The following is a 16214-nucleotide window of genomic DNA, read 5'->3' as shown; positions in this document are numbered from 1 at the left end:
TATTTACAGGAAATGGAGGTGATGGGGATGGGGACTTCTCAAGGTAGAGAGAATATGTCACCAGCACATTCTACAGCCACAAAAATGTGAGACCTTTGCCTTTACATCTCCAAAAGTCCTCTTTTAAAAACAAATTCTACAATATTACATAGCAATTAATAAGAATTACAGGTACTGCTATGAAACAATATCTATGACACATTGTTAAGTAAAAAAATACATATGTAATGTGATCTCAGTCAAGCAAACAAAAAATGACACATTTAAATGCTTGTATATGCATATTAAAATCTGGGAAGAAGACACAAGAAATACTTTTGTTCTTAGGAAGTTAGACAAAGATGATAGACTTGCAAGAAGGGCTTTGTTTTTCATCTGTGCTGCCTGAAGATATTTTTATAATGTATATGTGTAACTTTTATAATTTTCAAAACTAGTTTAAAAAAAAAAACAAAAACAGCCAAAAAAGAAATGCTTTCCAGCAGGGTGTGGTGGCTCACACCCTGTAATCCCACACTTTGGGAGGCCGAGGCGGGTGGATCACCTGAGGTCGGGAGTTCAAGACCAGCCTGACCAACATGGAGAAACCCCGTCTCTACTAAAAATACAAAATTAGCCGGGTGTGGTGGCGCATGCCTGTAATCCCAGCTACTAGGGAGGCCGTGCAGGAGGATGTCTTGAACCTGGGAGGCAGAGGTTGCAGTGAGCCGAGATCGCGCCACTGCACTCCAGCCTGGGCAACAAGAGTGAAACTCCGTCTCAAAAAAAAAAAAAAAAAAAAAAGAAATGCTTTCCAAATGTGGTCCTATCATATTTTAACCTAGGAGTGGGAAAACTATAACCTGCATATTTTTGGCTAGTTCACAAGCTAAGAAATGTTTTTACATTTTTAAATGGTTGACCAAAAAAATCAAATACTATCTCATGACAGGTGAAAATTATATGAAATTCAAATTTCCTTGTCATTAATAAAATTCTATTGGAACACAGACACTCATACATATTGCTTATGGCTACTTTCATGCTACAATGGCAGAGCTGCGTAGCTGTGACAGAGACACTGTGCCCACACAGCCCAAAATACTTACAATCTGACCATTTACACAAAGTTTGCCCATGTTCATGGGTGGAAGACAATATTGTTAAGATGCTAATACTCCCCCAAGTTGATCTACAGATTCAACACAATCCCTCTCAGAATCCTACTTGGCTTCTTTGTTGAAACTGACAAGCTGATCCTACAATTCGTACGGAAATGCAAGGGACCCAGCATGGCCAAATCAATCTTGAAAAGGAACAAAGTTGGAGAACTCACATTTCATGAATTTAAACTGTGACACAAACTTCAGTAATCAAGACTGTATGGTACTGGCATGGGATCGACATAAAGACCAATAGGTAGAACTGACAGTCTAGAAATAAATCTATACAATTAAGGACGATTAATTTTCAACAAGGGTACTAAGACAATTCCATGCGGAAAGAATAGTCTCTTCAACAAACAGTGCTGGGACAACTGAATAACCACACGGAAAAGAATAAAGTTGGACTTCTACCTGAACCATATATAAAAATTAACTCAAAATGGATCAGACTTAAATGTAAAACTCTAAAATTCTTAGAAGAAAACATAGGAGTAAACCTTTTTGACTTTGGATTAGACACTGATTTCTTAGATATGACACTTGAAGCACAGCAACCAAAGACAAAATAGATAAACTCGACTTCATCAAAATTAAAAACTTTTACACTTCAAAAGACACTATCAAGAAAGTAAAAAGACAATCCAAAGGAAGGGAGAGTTTTTACAAATCATCTATCTGATAAGAATCCAGTATCCAGAATATATAAAGAACTATTACAATTCAACAATAAAAATACAAAGGGAAAAAATGAGAACAAGGGTTTGCAAGCTAAGCATAAGAAAGAGCCTGGGTTCTGACCCGGTGCAGTGGCCCACACCTGTAATCCCAGCACTTTGGCAGGCTGAGGCGAGTGGATCACCTAAGGTCAGAAGTTCGAGACCAGCCTGGCCAACATGGTGAAACCCCATCTCTACTATAAACACAAAAATTAGCTGGGCATGGTGGTATACGCCTGTAATTCCCAGTTACTTGGGAGGCTGAGGCAGAAGAATCACTTGAACCCAGGAGGAGCTGAGATCACATCATTGCACTCCAGCCCGGGTGACAAGAGCGAAACTCCGTTTCAAAAAAAAAAAAAAGAAAAAGCCTGGGTTCCTTAACTTATTGTTGAATTTCCCCAGACTTATTTTTGTCTTCTGATAAGCTCTTGCTTGTTACCAGTTTAAGCTATTGCAGCAGGATTTTCTGTTACTTGCAGCTGAATACAAACCTGATAACGCAAGCTACTGCTAAATTGTTATACTTAGCAGAGTTCAACAAGTGCAGTTGGTTCCGCATTCAAAATCCAGTCAGTCACTCCTCACACTGCCCACAGCCGACAGCCGGTACCCTGACAGAACCCACCATGCTTATCTGAGCACTGCAGTGGCTTCCTAACTGGTTTCTGCTTTTGCCAGTGTTCCCCTTCACTCTGTTGTCAGCCAGAGTTCACTTAAGAATGAAATTCAGATCATGCTACTCCTCTGCTCTAATCCTCCAGTGACATCCCATCTCACTCACATAAATGCCAATATCTTTATTCCATCTACAAGGCAAGTAGTATTGGTCTGATATGGCACTCCCTTGACCTCCTGGACCTTACCTCTTACTACAAATGTCCCCCTCACTCAATTCACTCAGCTAAAATGACATCCTTGCTATTCCTGAAACAGGAAGATTTTGGACCTGTTCCCCCCATCTGGAATACCACTACTTCATACACCTTTACACTAGACTCTTAACTCGCTTGAGGTCTTTACTCAAAAGCCATCATCTGGCCAGGTGTGATGGCTCACACCTATAGTCCCAACACATTGTGAGGTCGAGGTGGGAGGATAACTTGAGCCCAGGAGTTCAAGGCTGAAGCGAGCTACAATAGTGATACTGCATTCCAGGCTGGGTTAAAGAGCAAGACCTTGCCCCTCAACCCCAAAAAAAAAAAAAAAAAAAAAGCTGTCTTCTCAGTGGACCTTCCCTGAACACCGTATTTAAAATATCAACATTGGCCAGGCATGGTGGCTCATGCCTGTAATCCCAGCACTTTGGGAGGCCGAGGTGGGCGGATCACAAGGTCGGCGGATGACGAGGTCAGGAGATCGAGATCATCCTGGCTAACATGGTGAAACCCTGTCTCTACTAAAAATACAAAAAATTAGCTGGGCGTGGTGGCAGGCGCCTGTAGTCCCAGCTACTTGGGAGGCTGAGGCAGGAGAATGGCGTGAACCCAGGAGGCGGAGCTTGCAGTGAGCCGAGATTGCGCCACTGCACTCCAGCCTGGGTGACAGAGCAAGACTCCGTCTCGGGGGAAAAAAAAAAATTACCCAGGCATGGAAGTGCATGTCTACAATCCCAGCTAATCAGGAGGCTGAGGCATGAGAATCACTTGAACCCAAGAGGCAGAGGTTGCAGTGAGCCAAGATCACACTAGTGCACTCCAGCCTGGCTGATAGAGCAAGAACTGTCTCAAAAAAACAAAACAAAACAAAATAAAATAAAATAAAATAAAAATGTCAACACTTAGTGCTACAGCTCTTTTGGAATTTGTCTAGCAGGCTTTCTGGGTTTTGCTGGAAAGCCCTTAACAATTCTTTTAAAACTAAAAATAAGTTAACACTTGATTAACCCTGACATTTCCCTATCCCCTTCCCTGCTTTGAAGTTCCTCCACGTATTAACATACTGTATATTTTACTTATCTATCTTGCTTACTGTCTATGTCCTTCATTATAATGAAAGCTTCATGAGGGCAGAGCTTTGTCTGCTCACTGCTGAGCCCTGCACCTAGAACAGTGCCAGGCACATAGTACATGTTTAGTAAATATTTACTGATGAATGAATAAAGTCAGGGAAACACCAGACAGGAATCTGAAGGAGAATAAGAAAGTGCCAGAAGCAAGTATTAATTGCCTCCTAATTACTGTGAGGACCCTCCCAAGCACGCTAGATTTGCTGAGCCTGCAGCCAGCCCCATAAGGAACTCCTGCATCCTGTATGCTGAGCAGAGCACATACACTCATAAACTGAGGCCCACGCATGGCCACGCACACCAAAGAGCAAGAGCCATAAAAACAGAACAGATACTTTCTAAATTGCTTTAGTCAATCTTACTTTGAGAAGAGGATTTTTTGGCTGAAGCACGTGAACAGAACTGCCAAAATCCAAATTTTGTGAGCAGTGTTTGTTACTCAAAATTAGTGAATACCTCCTTTCTCAACAGCAAAATACAGAGAAATATGACAAATATGCATTTTATTTAAAATAACTATAAAACTATAAATAAACCTAATGCAGTTGATTTCAGAGCATGCTAAGAACCTTCAAAAGTTATTATTCTAGCCAGGCATGGTGGCTCACACCTGTAATCCCAGCACTTTGGGAGGCCGAGGTGGACAGATCACAAGGTCAGGAGTTCAAGACCAGCCTGGCCAACATGGTGAAACCCCATCTCTACTAAAAATACAAAAATTAGCTGGACATGGTGGTGGGCGCCTGTAATCCCAGCTACTCAGAAGGCTGAGGCAGGAGAAGCGTTTAAACCTGGGAGGCAGAGACTGCAGTGAGCCGAGATTGTATCACTGCACTCCAGCCTGGGCGACAATGTGAGACTACATCTCAAAAAATATATATATATATATTATTCTAAACTACTTTTGTTTTTAGAGCATTTTAAATCTATCTTACAATATGAACAGATTATATCTGGCAGGATACATGAGGAACTGTAATAGTGCTTGTTCCTGGGGACAAAGTTAGGTACTCAGAGGAAAGGGGTGGAAGGAAGATATTTTAATTACTGCCCTTTTGTAATTACAGAATTTGTGTCATGTCAATGTATTACTTACGCAAAAATAATACATTAAAAAAAATTTTTTTTTTGAGATAGAGTCTCGCTTTGTCACCCAGGCTGGAGTGCAGTGGCGTGATCTCAGCTCACTGCAGACTCTGCCTCCCGGGTTCAAGCGATTTCTCTGCCTCCCGGGTTCAAGCGATTTCCCTGCCTCAGCCTCCCAGGTAGCTTGGATTACAGGCACGTGCCATCATGACCAGCTAATTTTTGTATTTTTAGTAGAGACAGGGTTTCACCATGTTAGCCAGGCTGGTCTCAAACTCCTGACCTCAGGTGATTCGTCCACCCAGGCCTCCCAAAGTGCTCGGATTAAAGGTGTAAGCCACCTTGCCAGTCCTGATTAAATTTTTAAAATAAGGTAATCATATATTACCTTAAAGTAATGAAACAAAATCTATCTCCTTTGTCAAGGCAGCAAAGGAAATTTCTTGATACCCATATTTTGAAGATAAGCAAATGCAGGTTCTGTCAAATCAGCATAAGAAAGAGAAGGCATATTTTTAGAATGATCAAGTGTCTGAAGTAGCCCGGCAGAAAGGTCTTCCTGCCCATCAGGAGCCCTGTTTAGTGTTTACACAAGATACATGCAATGTGTGAACTTTCATGACACCTACCTCCTAGAAAAGCACTACAGTAAATTTCTGGATGAGAAATTACTTACTGAAGAGATAAGCCAAATTGTTTTAAAATTTCTCCAAATATCCAAAAAGTTTTTCCATCCTTCAGAATAATTTATTCCTAAATTTTATTCCAACAAATAAGCTAACACTGCTCTCCGAATCATTTTCTAATTAAACTTTGAAGACAAGGATCATAACAGAAACAAAGAACAAGAAATATTACTAAAAATTAATCAGTCTTAATAGAGATATTCTTACCAAATGCCATCTGGTACACACCCAGATCGGAAACAGAATACTGAGAGGTAAGAGAAAGGCCTGAACTGCAGCAGAGTACTTCCTAACTCCTGCTGTACACTCGACACACAGACTTCCAGGGAAAGTCCTGGGGTTCCGCTAGATGTTTTGATGGTCTCTCTTTTCCTGTTTCAAAAATTCTCCCCAAGAACAAGCAACAGAGACCCCTAGCTTCCAAAAAGTAACAAGCTGTCAGCAATGAAGCAAACAGAAACCCTTTCACTGGCACATCTGAGATGCCCACGGAGTCTGCGGACCCCCCGTATTCTGGCAAGCCTGACTGGAATACTGGTAAAATGTACACCTCATTCATCCCTCGGCAATTAACCTCCCCATCAGCAACGTGTTGGTTTTATTCCCAACACACATAGGCAAAAAACTTCAATCAACTCTTCCTAATATTTAAGATAATTTCATTAATCACCACACCACGTAAGTTCACCACTTACTTGGCAACCACAACGCATTCAAATGCCTGCAGACCAACTTGCGCTTAGATGAGCAGGTCTCTTAGGTGGTGCTTAAAATCGTGTTACTACCACCGTGATCATGAACTAAATGAAATGTCCTGAGAATGTAGGAAGAGCCTCAAATCTCAGGCTGTTTTAAGTGCCACTAGGAAAAGAAATCTCCCATTGGACGCGCCCTCACTCCCCGCCCCCCCCCCCGCCCCGCCACTCCCGCCGAGGCGTCCTAAAAGCATTATGTCATCCACTGCCCCCACATCTCTCCAGCTCCAAACCCCGCCTCCTCTCGAAGTGTCCCGCGCCCCCAGCCCTCTTCCCTCTCAGACTAAAAGAGGGAAGTGGCACTGAGCAAATCTCGGCTCTTCCAAGTTCTCTTCACAACGCAGTTAAAAGAACCCCCGCCCTGGTTTCTCGCAAATAAAAAGAAACAAGTTCTCGCCCCAACTCTTCGCATCCTGGGAAGGGCGAGAGGGCTGAGGCCGTGACTCCCCTCGGTGAATTCAGGACAGGCCCCAACAAGGCTCTGCCTCCCCTCGCGGGAGGACAAGGGAAGACCCAAGTGCGGGAGCGGGGCTGAAGTGGGGGAAGGCCTCGCCGCAGGAGGGGGCGGGTGTCCCTCATGGGCTCTGGGTTGCTGGGTCACTCTGTCTCTGCGGGGCCGGGGGTTCGTGTCGCCGGCCCGCAGGCTGCAGGGTTACCGCCATCCCCGCCGTAGCCTGGGACCCGCCGGGACAGGGAGCTGCAGCGGGCCCAAACTCACGGTCGGTGCAGCGGCTCCTCAGCCACAGCCGGGCCGGGTGGCGGCGGAGGCGGCGGCGGGGGCGGCTGCGGCTGCGGCTGAGGCAGCAGCGGCTGTGCCTGCGGCGGCGGCTGAGGAAGCTGAGGAGGCAGCGGCGGCGGCGGCGGCGGTGGCGGCTGTTGCTGCTGCTGCTGCTGCTGCTGCTGCTGGAAGGACTTGAGGGACTCGAAGGCCTTCATCAGCTTTTCCAGGGTCGCCATGGCGGTCTCCCGCCCGGCACGGCAGTCCCCGGAGGCCTCGGGCCGACTCGCGGCGCCGCTCAGCACCGGGGCAATGAATGGGGCTCTGGGCCGCAGGTAAAAGCGGAACCCGAGCGGCCGTCCATCTTGGACCCGTCCCGGCAGCCCCCACGGCGCCTTGCGTCCCAGACGCTGCGCCGGCGGAGGCGGGGCCACGCCGGCCAGCATGATTGACAGCCCTAGCCTGCGGACTCTGCCAATGGCTGGCCAGGGAACCAGCCCGCCCCTGCCCCCGCAGGTTCTGCCTCACAGAGCAAGGCCGCTGACAGCGCAGCGCCCCACCCGCGCGAAGGCGCGGGGCTCAACGGAGAGGGGACGGGGCGTGGCGAGACTGTAATGGGGTGAGGCGAAGCTGTGAAGTGTCGCGGCGAGGCGGGACGAGGAAGGGACGGGGCGGGACTGCATGGTAATGGAGGGCGTGGCGATGCGGGGGGGGGGGGCGTGGCGAGGCCGGGGCGGGGCACAGCAGGGAGGGCGCCTGAGGGGCGGGGCGAGGCGGGGGCGGGGCGGGGCGATGCTGGGGACGGGGATATTAGGCAGGCCGGCTGAGGGGCGGGGCGGCTGAGGGGCGGGGCGGGATAGGGGAGGGGACTGGCCGGTGAGGGGCGGGGAGGCTGGGGGCGGGGCAGGAAGGTGAGAGGTGGGGCGAGGGAGGGGTGGGGCGCGGAGGGGCAGGGCCGTGGAGGGGCTCGCCCATGAAGGACGGGGCGGGGCCATGGAGGGGGCGCCGAGGGCGGGCGCAGGCCCATGCGGAAAGGATCCTCCGCCGACGCCTGGAGCGGGGCGAGAGCCGGCGGTGGACTCTGAGCCGAGGTGGCCTCGGGGTTTGCCCTCCCGCCACACTGGCCCGTGGCCAGAGCCATGCTCACCCGGACAGCCCTGCGGGGAGCCTGCTGGGGGGCTCCCTGCACGGGGAGAGGGTGGGCGAGCCCCTGCGCAGAGCGCAGAGAATGCGCGTGGTCGGCACGACCTGAGGACCCCAAGTGTGACCCCCCCCCACCCCCAGTGAGCTGGAGAGGCCCCTGCAGGGCGGTGTCCACAGGCCTGGCGCCCCTCATCGGTCCCAGCGCAGCGCCCCGGAAGGGAGGAGAGGGTCTGGGCCAGGCCTGGGTGGTCAGCGCTTGCTGCCCACAGAGGCACTGTGATTAGTGCGGCGAGAAGCAGCTATGCCCACAAGATGCCGCCCACAGGAATGAGTCCCGACCTGGGGGCGTTTCTTTATGGGAGCGCACCCCTGCTCTGACCTTCCGGCAGGACCCCCAAGGGGCGTCATTCAGCAGCAGCTCAGCAGAGGTCTGTGGGGCACCCCCTCACGCCTGGGACACAGGCCGGGGCGGGCAGGGTCCTGGTCTCCAGAGCCTCCCGCCTTTTGGGTGGTAGAGGGGCAAACGGAGAGGGCAGCTGTCCAGTCTGCCCAGCAGGGAGTAGGGTTGGCCTCAGAGACAACCGCCCAGCCGGGGGGTGATGCAGGCAGAGAGGAGCCCACTAAAGCCTACTTTAGCCAGGCCACACCTGCAACCCAGAGTCCCCTGCTCTGTGGCCACAAACAGCACCTCCGCCTTGTCTCAGAGTCTGTCCTAAAGAAAACCCAGCATTGTCCCCAGTGGGGTAGCAGTAGCCTCCCTTTTCTTGAGAAGGACAGCAGAGAAACAGCCGTTAGTTCCCAGTTCTTGGAAGGCTGATGTGGGAGGATCACCTGAACCCAGGAATTTGAGGCTGCAAGTGAGCTAGGATTGCACCACTGCACTCCAGCTTGGGTGATAGAGCGACAGTGTCTCTAAAAAAAATTAAGTTCCAGCCGGGTGCGGTGACTCACGCCTGTAATCCCAGCACTTTGGGAGGCCAAGGCAGGCAGATCACCAGAGGTCAGGAGTTCGAGACCAGCCTGGCCAACGTGGCAAAACCCTGTCTCTACTAAAAATACAAAAATTAGCCGGGTGTAGTGGTGCATGCCTGTAGGCCCAGCTACTCCGGAGGCTGAGGCAGGAGAATTGCTTGAACCCCGGAGGTGGAGGTTGCAGTGAGCCAAGATCATGCCATTGCACTCCAGCCTGGGTGACAAGAGTGAAACTCTGTCTCAGAAATAAATAAATAAATAAATAAAGTTCCCAGTTCTCTGCTGTTAATAAGGGCCTTTGTCCACTGTGCCAGGCCTCAAGGTTGTTAGTTACCTCAGTGGGCAGACTCATAAGATGGCCCCAGCACCCCTCACCTCCTGGTATTGACACCCTTGTATGACCCCTCCCCGTGAGCTTTGGCTGTACCTGGTGGCCTGCTTCTAACCAACCGGCAAAGGTGATGGAATGTCACCCCATGACTAGGTCACAAAAGGGTATGACTTCAGTCTCTCTGGCACTCTCTGTTGCCTTCTTGGCATGGATGCTCTGATGAAGTCAGCTGCCATGTTGGAGAGGCCCACATGGCGAGGACATAAAGGCGGCCTCTGGCCAACAGGCAGTGAGAACTGAGGCTCTCAGTCCAGCAGGCCATGAGGAACTGGATCCTGCCAACACCACGTGAGATTGGAAAGGGACCCTTCCCCGGTTGAGCTCTCAGGTGGGAGGCAGCTGGTATTTGACTGAACCCTGGCGAGAAGTGGAGCTGGTTAAGCTGGGTCCAAATTCCTGACCCACAGAACTGTGTGACTATACATACGGCTCTACACGTAACTACATATAACTATATGACTAGACGTGTGTGCTGCCAAGCCACAGTGCTGGGGTGATTTCCAGCAGCAGATGAGTGTATTTGTTTGCTTGGGCTGCCATAACAAAGTGCCACAGACCAGGCAGCTTCAACAACAGAAATGTATCTTCTCGTGGTCCTAGAGGCTAGAAGTCCGAGATGAAGGTGTTGGCAAGGTTGGTTTCTCCTGAGCCCTGTCCTTGACTTGCAGACAGCCGCCTTTCCCGGTGTCCTCACGTGGCCGTCCCTCTGAGCATGTCCGTGTCCTAATCTCTTCTTGTAAGACATCAGTCGGATTATGGCCCACCCTAATGATCTCATTTTAGCCTCCTTACCTCCTTAAAGAACCTGTCTCCAAATACAATCCCATTCTGAGGTTCTGGGGGTTAGGACATCAACCTGAATGAGGGACACAGTTCATCCCATAACAATAAGTAATAGAGTTGCACCCTAGCAGCCGCTCTGACCTTCTTTAGAGACCTTTTTATCTAAGCAGTTTGCCTCTTAGCTAGTGTACGACAGTCCCTGTCCTTCCTTCAGCTAGCTATGGCCATATAACTAAGTAAGTGCTAGCCAGGGAGATGCAAGCAGAAGTAATGAGTAGTACTTCTAGAAAGGAATCACATAAAATGAAGGGATACACACACCTTTTTCCTGCTCCCTGGAATGGGATGTGTTGGCTGGGACTTGAGCAGCCATTTTGGATCATGAGCATAAAAGCCACATCCTGGGGTGATGGGAGCTGGAAGGAGGGGGCCCAGATGACTGTATGCAGCTGTCATTCCAGCCTGGCCTGGAATTCTTTCATCTGTAAGGGAGAAATACACTTCCGTCTGAGCTGCTGTGACTCCAGGTCATTCTGTTATATGCCCCTAAACCAAATTATTCCAGCCCATCCAGGGAGGCGATGGATCATCGGGCCTTTACATGGCCACAACAAATCACAACTGCTTCAGCCATGGCTGAGAAAACATCATCTGCCTAGAATTGACTATCATCCTGACAGGAAATCTAATGTGAAAGACTTACAGAAATGGACTCACAGGTTTTTAAAGTTCACAGAAAAGTTTGGCATCATCTAAAAAGAGTAAAGATCAATACTGGGCAGTCTGGCATGGTGTCTCTGAAGCCTAAAAACATTTCCCGTAATTTATCCTATGCAAACAGTCAGGCGTGTGTGATCAATGATTTATTATAGCAACACTTAGGACAAAAGATGGAAAAAAGATAGATGCTGGGCAGAAGGAGCTGAGTTAAATGAATCCCAACATAGCCACAGGCAGTCATTAGAATCCTGTTCCAGATGAGCACTTGTGACACAGGGAAAGGCTTACAGCATGTTAGCCAATTACACACCATGTAGAGCCTGATAACCTCCCCCATTCTAAAGAAAAAACAGCATACACATACATAGAAAAGAGATGAAGGCGCAGTGGCTCACACCTGTAATCCCAGCAATTTGGGAGGCCGAGGTGGGCTGATCACCTGAGGTCAGGAGTTCAAGTCCACCTGACCAACAAGATGAAACCCTCTCTCAACTAAAAATACAAAAATTAGCCGGGCGTGGTGGCAGGTGCCTGTAATCCCAGCTACTCAAGAGGCTGAGGCAGGAGAATCGCTTGAACCCAGGAGGCAGAGGTTGCAGTGAGCTGAGATCGAGCAACTGCACTCCAGCCTGGGTGACAGAGCAAGACTCTATATCAAAAAAAAAAAAAAAAAAAAGACCAAGAGAGAAATAAGGTTCCTAGTCACCAAGTCATAGCAGTGACTCTCTCTGGGCAGGGGAATTGACGGCGGTTTATATCTTAATCTTTGTGCTTTTCCATATTTTTCAAATTTTCAGCAATGAACATGAACTATTCAGGGGAAGATTGTTAAATGAAAGAATCTCACTGGGCGGGGAGCCAAGCATGACACCTGGCGACCTGCCTGTGCCTGTCCCGCCAAGAAGAGAGAAGAGGCCTTGAAAGCAGCCAGAGGGGGTGCACACCAGCCTGGGCAGGGGGCAGTAAGTGGGAGCAGCCCCGACCCAAGACCAGGTGGGATGCACGCCGGGTGGGGCTGGAAAAGAAGGAAACCCTGACGCAGACCCCAGGGGGAAATGAGGAGCAGTCGAGCAACTGGAGAGCAGAGGAGGCTCTTTGGTGGCCCCCAGCCCCACCCCTGAGAGGGCTGAGAGAGGAGCAGGTGTGAGGGCAAAACAGGCAGGAACCTTCCAGAGAAGAAAGCCAGGAGCTGGTAAAGAGCACGGGCCCAGCTGCAGACAGAAACCTTTCCCGTCTCATATGATGGCTGAGGCGCAGGACAGCGGCGGGGGCGCGTCCTCCTTCATCTGTCCTGTTTCCTTAGGTTCTAGGTGCACCGCTGGTAAGGAGCTTCTTATGTGGGGTCTTTGACAACCCTCGTTTTTAAACTAGAGCATTTCCTTCATTAATATTAACTGTAATCATTGATATATGTGAGGTCAGTCTTTCTGTATATCCTACCAACTCCGTTACCTGGTTTTTGGTTAAGTCTGATTTTATTTTTGAACCTCTGTTAGTTTGAAAGTGATCACTGTTGGCCGGGCGTGATGGCTCACACCTGTAATCCCAGCACTTTGAGAGGCAGAGGTAGGCAGATCACCTGAGGTCAGGAGTTCAAGACCAGCCTGGCCAACCCTGTCTACTAAATATTAAAAAAAAAAAAAAAAAATTAGCCGGGTGTGGTGGCAGGTGCCTGTGATCCCACCTACTCTGGAGGCCTAGGTGGGAGGATGGCCGGAACCCAGGAGGAGGAGGTTGCAGTGAGCCAAGATCACACCACAACACTCCAGCCTGGGTGACAGAGTGAGACTCCATCTCAAAAAAAAAAAAAAATCATACACCGTTGTCTCCTCTTTTCATGGTCACCCTAGAAATTACAACATTCATCCTCCAGGTGTCAAAATCTAACGTAAATCTATTCTCTCCTTGATCATGCGGGGAGCTTACAACATTTAAATGCTATTTTTGGTTTCTCCCAATTTGGAGGGTATTATTGCCACGTGTTTTAATTCCATATAAACACACACATAGGCCAGATGCAGTGGCTCGCGCCTGTAATCCTAGCACTTTGGGAGGCCCAGGCAGGTGGATCACCTGAGGTCAGGTGTTCAAGACCAGCCTGGCCAACATGGAGAAATCCCATCTCTAGTAAAAATACAAAAATTAGCCAGGCATTGTGCCAGGCACATGTAATCTCAGCTACTCAGGAGGCTGAGGCAGGAGAATCATTTGAGCCCAAGAGGCAGAGGTTGCAGTGAGCCGAGACCGTGCCACTTCACTGTAGCCTGGGCGACAGAGTGAGAATCCATCCTGACAAAAAAAAAAAAAAAAAAAAAAAAGCCACACACACATACATGTTACAAAAGATATAGACGCAACAGTTGTAGAGCAGTCAGCTTTTGTTTAAATTGGCCCCCGAATTTTCCATTTTTATCACTCTCCATTTCTTTCCTGAATCTCTGATCTTCCTCTGGAGTCATTTTTTTCTGCCTGGAAAGCATCCTTTAGAATTCCTTGGACAGTGGGTCTTCTATTGCAGAAATCTTTCCAATTCAATCAGGAAGTATTTTTATTTTGCCTTCCTTCTTCACGGATTTTGGTGGGTATTGAATCAAAGGCAGCAGTTGCTTCCTTTCAGGAGATTGAAGCTTCGTCACCTTTTTTTTTTTTTTTTTTTTTTTTTTGAGACAGAGTCTCGCTCTGTCGCCCAGGCTGGAGTGCAGTGGCACAATCTCGGCTCACTGCAAGCTCCGCCTCCTGGGTTCACGCCATTCTCCCGCCTCAGCCTCCCGAGTAGCTGGGACTACAGGCGCCCACCACCATGCCCGACTACTTTTTTTGTATTTTTAGTAGAGACGGGGTTTCACCATGTTAGCCAGGATGGTCTCGATTTCCTGACCTCGTGATCCGCCCGCCTCCCAAGTGCTGGGATTACAGGCGTGAGCCACCATGCCCAGCCTATCTCCCACTTTACGTTCTTGCTGTTGAGACATCAGCTGTCAATTTCATGGCTGCTGCTTTGAAACTAATATGCCATTTTTTAAATCTGGCTGCTTTTAAGATTTTCTCTGTCTTTGGTTTTCTGTAGTTTTGCAGTGATACGTCTAGGGGTGTAAAGAGAGACAAGTCTGCTTGTTGGCCAGATGGCCCTCGAGGTCCCCTTTGGTAACCTAGCAACAGGCTGGCTCAGTAGGAAAGCTCAAAGCCTTACCTATACCAGCTCCAGAAGTTCTGGAACGCAGATCCCCCTTGGTGAAAGATTTCTAAGGTCAGGATGTTCTTTTCGCCAGCAAAGACATTCCCCACAGCCTGAAATCTGCCATTGCTATGCGATTGGCTAGGTGCTCTCGGCTCCCTTCCAATTTCCCTACAAATACCCAGAATGACAAGAAGCCAGATCCCTCTCCTAGTGAACTCCCTAAGGTGTGACCAGCTGTCCCTGGCCCTGGGATGATGAGAACTTGGGAGAGAAGTGCCTCCTTCTGATAACCCTCTACCTCTGAGTGTCCCCATTAAATGCATCTTATGCCTGTCCTGTGTATTGTTGATGGTGTTTGTCATTGTCTGGACTTGCTTTCACAGTATGGATTTCTTTTTTTCTCCTTGGAATTCACTGGGCTTTGAATTTGTGAACTGATGGCTTTCATCAGTTTCGAAGCCTCTCAGTCACCGTCCTTGAAACACGGCTTCTGTTCTTCTTCTCTCTCTCCCTGGTACTCCAAATAAATGTATATTAGATCCTCTCACCATATCCTTTTTTCTGCATTTTCCATTCCTTTGCCTCTCAGTGCTTTATTCTGGATAGTGTCATCTGACTTACTTCCTAGTTCTCTCTGGCTGTTTCTATTCTGCTATTAAACCCTTGCTTTACCATTAAGTTCTGGAATTCTGCAGTTTTCAGGACCGTAATTTATACTGACTCTAAAGTATGCTGTTGTCACATTTTATGGTTTCTGATTTCCTGCCAACACTTTCAAGTTTTGCAAATTTCCTCTTTGAACATGGGAAACATAGTTGTTTAAGTGTCTGTATTTCATATCTCCATTATCTAGACACTAGATAGATTCTAGGCCTCTGAGGGTATGTTTCTCATGCCTGAAGTTTCTGCTAATTCCCATCCGTCGGGCCTCATATCACGTTCCTGGTAATTTGTGTTTGTGTACTGGACATTGTATTTGAAATTTATTAGAGAGTAATTTGAAGCTCAAGGTATCATCTTCTTCCGGAGAGGATTTTTGTTTGCAATGCCAGGCTCCTGGGGACACTAGAAGTCCTCGGCCATCTTCATCCAAGTTCCAGTTTTGAGGAACTGGATGTGGTTGATATGAAGGGATTGGTATGGTCCCAGAGGACCATCCATATTTCAGAGCTGGTTTACTTCCAAGTCATCCTTCTTCTTGGGTGGGGTGGACCCCAAAGTGGAAAGGAATTGCCTGGGACCCTAAACTTGGCATGCGCTAGATTTCATTTTTAGGCCCCTATGCTCAAGAGGCTTAGCTCAGACGGGGCGCGGTGGCTCACGCCTGTAATCCCAGCACTTTGGGAGGCCGAGGTGGACAGATCATGACATCAAGAGATCGAGACCATCCTGGCCAACATGGTGAAACCCCGTCTCTACTAAAATTACAAAATTTAGCTGGGTGTAGTGGCAGGAGCCTGTAATCCCAGCTACTTGGGAGGCTGAGGCAGGAGAATCGCTTGAACCAGGGAGGTGGAGGTTGCAGTGAGCTGAGATCGCACCATTGCACTCCAGCCTGGCAACAGAGTGAGACGCCACTTCAAAAAAAAAGGAGGCTTAGCTCAGCCTTCCAGATATCTTGTCCAGATCAGCAAATACTTGCAAAGCAGAAGCAGCCCTGGTGTTTGGCCCTTCTCTCTGCGCTCCCACCCTCTTCTGGCTTCCAGCCCCGAAAGCTGCTTACTCTGTTAATGTTTATGTTTGTCTGGATTTATTCATTATGTTCATTAGGATGATAGAAACGGATTCTATAGTCCGTCATCAATGTACATGGAAGTTCCTCCTGAAAATAAAGATGGTCCCAAACTTAGGCTGGTTCAACTAAAATTTTTTGACTTGATGATGGTGCAAAAGCAGTACACATTCAATGGAAA

General features: G+C 48.5%; 1 protein-coding gene, 1 long non-coding RNA gene and 1 other non-coding gene across 4 annotated transcripts in view; 2 read left to right on the top strand and 1 right to left on the bottom strand.

Annotated features, from left to right (window-relative positions):
• HTT (huntingtin) overlaps window positions 1–8087 on the bottom strand; it is a 167111-nt gene extending 159024 nt beyond the window's left edge. Inside the window, exon 1 of one of the 2 annotated variants that reach the window (XM_031010011.3) lies at window positions 7115–8087. In XM_031010011.3, coding sequence (XP_030865871.3) covers window positions 7115–7560 — 446 coding nt within the window. In that variant the 5' untranslated portion in view covers window positions 7561–8087. Of the gene's footprint in view, window positions 1–6336; window positions 6496–7114 lie in introns of those variants that run through there. The other variant, XM_055384412.2, reaches the window with a different exon arrangement.
• On the top strand, window positions 3643–3704 carry LOC115934443 (U7 small nuclear RNA). The gene has a single exon (XR_004070238.1). It is a non-coding gene; the product is annotated as a U7 small nuclear RNA (small nuclear RNA).
• Window positions 8088–8977: 890 nt separating the features above from the next.
• On the top strand, window positions 8978–12530 carry LOC129532938 (uncharacterized). Its single transcript, XR_008678898.2, has 2 exons — window positions 8978–9908; window positions 11921–12530. It is a non-coding gene; the product is annotated as an uncharacterized lncRNA (long non-coding RNA).
• The last annotated feature ends 3684 nt before the right edge of the window (window positions 12531–16214 follow it).

Source organism: Gorilla gorilla, chromosome 3 (genome assembly GCF_029281585.2).
Source record: "Gorilla gorilla gorilla isolate KB3781 chromosome 3, NHGRI_mGorGor1-v2.1_pri, whole genome shotgun sequence".
Classification (NCBI taxonomy): Eukaryota; Metazoa; Chordata; class Mammalia; order Primates; family Hominidae; genus Gorilla; species Gorilla gorilla.
The sequence above is the reverse complement of the archived record's forward strand: the minus strand, read 5'-3'. Positions and strand labels throughout refer to the sequence as shown.